Here is a 6,387-nt window from a genome sequence, read left to right as displayed (position 1 = left end):
AAAAGCTTTTATGTCTTTTTATTCAGTGGATGTAAACGTCTGGTTCTGACTGTACATTCAGTTGATCTGTTTGTGTTTGTAGCTGATTCCTCTCAGCGACTGAAACACTCGTCGGTCGATGTTTGACGTTTCTGTGGTTTCCGTCGGCGTGTTGCTGCTGCTGTGTGGTCGCTGCAGAGACTAACGAAGGGAACGTGACTCCCTTTTATCTGCCGCTGATTATTCGTGCCTCTGAGCGCGCTCCCCGCGGACCGTCACGTACAATCAGGAAACCTGTCAGACACCAGCTCTGCTGGGAGAAGGAAGCAGCAGCGAGTGTTTCTGGTCGAGGATCGTACACTCACAGAAACCTGATTACAGCCAGACAGAGGAACTGGGCTGCAGTGTGTCGTCTGTGGTCGTCTTTATGAGACACAGCGAGGTCTGCAGGCTGCTAGCGTTAGCTGCTACAACAGCTCTACAGATTAATGGGACAGCTCAGGGGTTTGGCTTTAATGTTTTCTGATGTTTCATCCTCTGTTCTGACACGTCCATCCATAGCTCACTGCATTTAAAGGCAGGAAGTTTGATATCAGATGTAAATATCAGAGAGTTTCAGGTCCGTCTTACAGCAAAACATCTTGGTCGCTGTAACTTTTCCATCCCGGCGACAGGAAAACACTGTAAATATGAATTCATTTGTTTTTCCTGCAAGCAGAAGTTCAGCCGAGGCTCATACGTGTGCAAAACCAGTTAAATGTTAAATAATTCCAACTTATGTCATTGTACAGTAATCGCATTACTTCTGAGTTGAACAGTTGATATTTGCTCTTATTTAAAATTAAAAGACAGTTTATATTGACGATATTTAAACTGAAGGACCCACAAAGGTTTTCTTCATCCTATCAGCCAGTGTTCTGGTTTATATCCTCAGACATTCATCTATAAACGTCATCAACACCTTCTGCCCTCATGCAGCCCCATATCATGATGCTGCCACCTCCATGCTTCACTGTGGTGGTCCTGGTCAGGTTCACACCAAACATCTGGACTCCATCTGAGCCCAACACATTTATCTCCATCTGACCAGAGAATGTTCTCCAGCATCCATCAGGCTTCTCTTCATGTTCTTTAGTGAAGCTTAAGCTGGAAGTTTTGTGGTTGAGTGCAAGCAGAGGTGACGTTCTGAAGTGTCTGAGCTTCACACTAACTCTGGTCTCCATTGATAACCCTGACGTTTCACTGCTGTTGCTTTGAGTTTCTACTTTGGGGCCAGAATTTTTAATGTTATCTTTATAAAATGTTTGTTTTTTATTGTTCATGATAGAAAACACTCGACTGTTCAACTTAGAAATAATGCAGTTATTAAGAGTCATTTGACATCCAAGTGATTTCTAAATACGTTTCCTGAATTACAACAAAAACTGAAGAACGACACTTGACGTGTGGATGCTGTGACCAGAAAGCACCACAACAGTTTGTAGGTCTGTGGTGGTTCCTGGTCCAAAAGGCCTGAAGTGAAGGTTTTATTTATCTGTGACTAACTGAACAACAAGTCTCCTGAACTCTCTCATGTACTGTTGTAGAGACGTTAGACCGTCAGCATGTTGTTGAAGAGCCGACCTGCTGTTGGGATCTTCTCTCTGAATCAGTATCTGGGTTTGTGCTGCGTCCTGTTCCTTGTCTGTGAAGCAGCCTCCTCTCTGATGAAGCTGCGATGCTAATGTGTCTATAACGGTTTTGTTCCCTCCTCCCTAAGCCCCCTCCCAAGCCATCACCCCAACTTATAAAGCACACCCCCCATCCGTACAGCGAACCCCTACAATAATCTGTTGCAACCTCCAACAAAACACACCTGTCTTCTGATTTTCAGTTCTCGTCAGATTTTTATCCTTTTCTCTTTTTTTTTTTTTTGCATTTTTTTGTTTTCGTAAGAGATCCTGTTTTGGTTTCATTTTCCTTTTGATTTTTTTAACATGTCTTTTATTTGAACCCTCTAACCCTTCTCCATCCAAACCCTCCTCCTTCTCCTCCCTCCTTCCTCCCCTCCTCCCTTCACCTCCCTCCTTCCTCCCCCATCCCTTCCCCACCCCTCCTCCTCCTCCTCCTCCTCCTCCTCCAGTTTAGAGACCGCCAAATCCACCGCCCAGTCCTCCTCCATGCCGTCTCCCGTTGACCTGACCATGAGCTTCACCCAGCCCGCCCCCCCTGCCTCCGCCTCGTCCTCCTCCTCCTCCCCCCTGGCAGCGATGGGCGCCGCTCTGCCCCACGCTCCGATCCTGGGCGCCCCCTACGCCCTTCCCCTCTCCAGCCTCCTGGGGGTGAAATCCATCCCCTACCTGGCACTCTCCACCCCTCCCGCCTCAGCAGCAGCGGCGGCGGCGGCGGCGGCAGCCATCGGGGCTCCCGTCCTACCGGGCTCGATGCAGACGGCGGCGACGGCGGCCGTCCCGGTCCCGGCCCACGCGGCGGCAGCCCTGGCGTCCTACACGGCCAAGATCTCCTCGTCGGCCAACGGGATGAAGAAGCCGGAGAGACAGAAGTTTGCGCCGTACTGATGGAGGACCTGTGAGGTAGCTGCCGGCTGGGGTTGGATGGAAGAGCCGCTTTACTTTCCTACTCTTACTCTCACTGTTCACGTCTTCTCTCTCTTGACTGCTTGAAATATCAAAGTGGGATAATTGGAACATGTATGACTTTGATTATTACCAACGGGAGCCACGTGCAGCAGCAAACAGGGCTTTTCCACGGCGCCGGGGTCAGCCAGGTCACATACATGGGATGATCGCATCTGTAGCAAAAACGGTAACCCGTAAACGTTGATAAATCCCAAAGTATACGTCTTTAAAGCTTCAACTTTCGACTCTTTCAGGCTGTTTTACCCAGAACAGACTGAATAGAGGTTTGATTTATGATATAATAGAAAAATGGTGAAGTATTACTTTAAAATGTTTACCTTCATTTTAACTTTCTGATCACAAGCAGATCAGCTGCAGTACCTGGTTGTTCCACCAGGTGGAGCCTCTCACTGGTTAATCTTGTAGAGACCAGAGGAGGCGTCACTCAGCAGAGAGCATTGTGGGAGTTTAGCTAGAAAGCGTCAACGTGTTTTGGACAAGTTTCGAATAATTTCCAACAAAACTTTCATCATTTTCAAGACTTTTTTTTTTTTGTGGAAAATTCAATTCTGAGAAGTTTTGAGGATTTTAGACCAATTTTGAGACGTTCTGGAGAAGCGTGAAGATGTCTTTGAGTTTAACTGTAGTACCTGGTTGTTCCACCAGGTGGAGCCTCTCACTGTTTAATCCTGTAGAGACCAGAGCACTCAGCAGAGAGCATTGTGGGAGTTTAGCTAGCAACAGGACCATGACAAAGACTTGTTCAGGAGCTCCTCCCAGCGTTCCATCGAGCTGACATTCGGCCAGAAGTCGGAGAAAACTTGTGTTCTCTACATGCATGTCACTAAACGTGTTGTTCATTAGGTGTAGTATTTAGTTGTCGCTGTTTAGTTGAACCGAGGAGTATTTCAGGTGCTGATGAATGAGGGGAGCAACTTCAGTCAACTTGTTGTGCATCCTGACCGCATCTACAACTCAAATAAACACAAAAAGAAGAAACTCCGCTGCACCCCGGCTAATGGAAAAGCCCTAAAAAAAGAAAAACTGGATTCTGATTATGACTGAGTTTTCTTTCTAAATCATAACCTAAAGAAAAAACAAATCAGCGGCCGTAATTACCTCCAAACCCGCTGCGGTGGCTCCCGTCAAGCCTATCAGGAAGGAAATGAGGGAGGATTCCAGATTTACACGCAGATTTCGATTTAAGCTCGGCGAGGGAAAAACAAATCAAGAGCAAACAGAAGATGAAGAGTAACATCCATCCACCTTGCTTCTTCGACCCGTCGGCTTTTTCTTCGAGTAGCAATTTTAAAAAACAAAGTTAGAGAAGCTTTTAAAGCCCCAAAGCGAGGCGAGCGGGCCTGATACAATACGACAATCCTGTACAGCAGCTTTCTAAGGTTGATGGATCACCATGTGGTTGTAATGGCTCGATCCACTCAGGGTCACCGACTCCTCTTTACTCTCCCCTTGTAGATAAGCAACACAATCACATCTGAAAAGACTTTTTCTCCATATTCAGACAAACCTCTGGATGTTTTCATGTCTCTGTCTTGTTTGTAGGTACAGTGCATCCAGTAGAAGGCAGCTGGGTTTTGCAGATGGTGGTAGAACTGCCAGGACTGCATCATTCGCACCCGATAAGTGGTTCCGCAGCCCCACAGGACCTCCTCAGGAAAAGACTCTGCAGTTAACCTGCAACTTAAAGATACGGGACGCTCCTTTAAGGACGGCGACGTCCACATTCTGGACATCTCAAACCATGGTAACGGGGTCTACGACACCACCTATCGGGTGCTTATGATGCAGCTCTGAGATCCCCGACGAGCCGGTTGTACTCAAAGGTGTCTGTAAATAAAGACCTGCAACACTGCACCAGTAAGTTAGAACCAAGTTAAAGTCAAAACAGGGGAAGAGAGTCAATAACCCCACTCACCAGGTTCCTGAGATCCAGTACCAGGTGGTTTTACCCAAAGATGACCCTAAATACACACCTTTAGGATCAATTAGTGTCAGGGAAACTAGGTCAACAGCACCTATCAAGTACGTATAATTCAGTTCTGAGATCCCTGACCAGGTGGTTTTACCCAAAGGTGGCCGTAAATAAATACCTGAAACTCTGTAACAGTCAATTAGAATCAAGTTACAGTCAAAACAGGGAAAGGGGTCGACATCACAACTCAATAGGTACCATTAATGCACTCCGGAGATCCATTACCAGGTGGTTTAAACCCAAAGATGACCCTAAATAAACACCTAGACCTCTGCACCAGTCGACTAGAATCAGGGAAATTAGGTCAACACCACCTGTCGAGTACGTATAACTCAGTCCTGAGATCCCTGACCAGGTGGTTTTACCCAAAGGTGACCGACCCCAGATAAAGACCTCGACCTCTGCACCAGTTAGTCAGACCTGAGGATAAAAAAAACACCTTCAGGAACCAAAAAGCAGAAGTCCAGCTACCTTCTACTGAAGCACAGAGGATTACCGTGACCACGCTGACCGAGGTTATCGACTGATATTAGTCGTTGTTTTGATGAGTTAACGTCGACTTTAAACCTGTGTGATCCTGGAAATGGAGACACCTCGGCAAGCTGACAGCAGAAAAACATACGTTAATATACTAAAACGGTACTTTTCAGATTTAGATTTCACAACTTGGCACGTGACGGTGTCAGAAACTTCACAGGAAAACGCGCTAGTGGCCAATTATGAGACAAATTTCACTTTACTTCAGTTTCCACTTCATGAGCTGCCTCTTGAATAAAAAGTGCAGAGACGTGAAGAAAACATCCGTCCGTTTGCCTGATTATGCAGAAAACTCTGCACCAGCGTCATCGTTTTCCAACGATCCCACTTCTCTCTCCTAAAGTCGGCTCTTCTCAGCGCTCCGCTCAGCGTTCAGTCGGAGGGTCGGTGGGCGTTCGTAGCTCCTGATATTTACGGTTATTTGGGCCACAGAAGCCTGTAAAAGCCATAGAGACTATCCAGCTTCCCCCTTCCTCGTCTGTCTCCTGCTCTGTTTTTGTCCCCTGCTCCTCCTCCTCTTCCTCTTCCTATTGTATACTCGCATATTTATTAACTACTATGAATATTCCCTCAGAGTTTATATCACTGGTCACTAACACTGAGCTGAACAATCGGCTTTTGTATACAATGATGTCGACGTGTAAATTCTCTTCTGCTTCTACTTCTGTTCTTCTTCTTTCCTTTACTTCCAGTATTTGTTGTAAAGAGTTTGTTGTTTTTTTTAAACCGTCTTTTACGTTTTCATTTTAAATGTGTTGTTTAAATTATTTTTTAACTTATTGAGTATTACACGTTGCAGTTTTAGAACATTTCTCTTTCCGACATGGCTGCAGGTAAATACTGTAAAACTGTTGTTTGTTTGTTTTTTTATTAGATGTGTGAACTAAATGAATTTTCTTTTTTTTTTTTTTTTTGAAAAGACACACAGAAAAAAAAACCCGTCACTGTACCATGACTGCTAATAACCAGATGTTTTGTTAGAAGAGTCGTGTTCTCACCTGTGAGCTCCAACCGGACGTTTTACCGTCTAACCGGGTAAATGTCTGTCCTGCTGTTTTCTTCTGTTCGTGTCCACAGAACTACAATAAACGTAGGACTTCTTAAAACTCGGTAGCGTCGGTGTGAAGACGCAACGGCGGAGTGCAGCTACAGCGAGGAGCTTCGGTCGCTTTTAAAAGAAAGACGCGTTGACGAGTCCCTCCGTCGTGGGTCGGTCGTATCGATCAGGAACCTGTCGGCTCTCAGTGCAGATATCAGGGA

The 6,387-nt window shown here is 45.9% G+C and overlaps 1 protein-coding gene across 1 annotated transcript in view; it reads left to right on the top strand.

The window, feature by feature from the left end:
• The window catches only part of LOC103369353 (poly(rC)-binding protein 4-like), a 43,325-nt gene extending 40,788 nt beyond the window's left edge, over nucleotides 1-2,537 (top strand). The window contains exon 9 of the mRNA XM_008298045.1: nucleotides 2,102-2,537. Coding sequence (XP_008296267.1) covers nucleotides 2,102-2,537 — 436 coding nt within the window. The remainder of the gene's footprint in view (nucleotides 1-2,101) is intronic.
• Nucleotides 2,538-6,387: the final 3,850 nt, after the last annotated feature.

The sequence above is a fragment of the Stegastes partitus genome, unplaced genomic scaffold (assembly GCF_000690725.1).
Source record: "Stegastes partitus isolate 25-593 unplaced genomic scaffold, Stegastes_partitus-1.0.2 Scaffold1275, whole genome shotgun sequence".
Lineage (NCBI taxonomy): Eukaryota > Metazoa > Chordata > Actinopteri > Pomacentridae > Stegastes > Stegastes partitus.
Note: the sequence above shows the minus strand (reverse complement) of the source record. Positions and strands in the feature narration are given on the sequence as shown.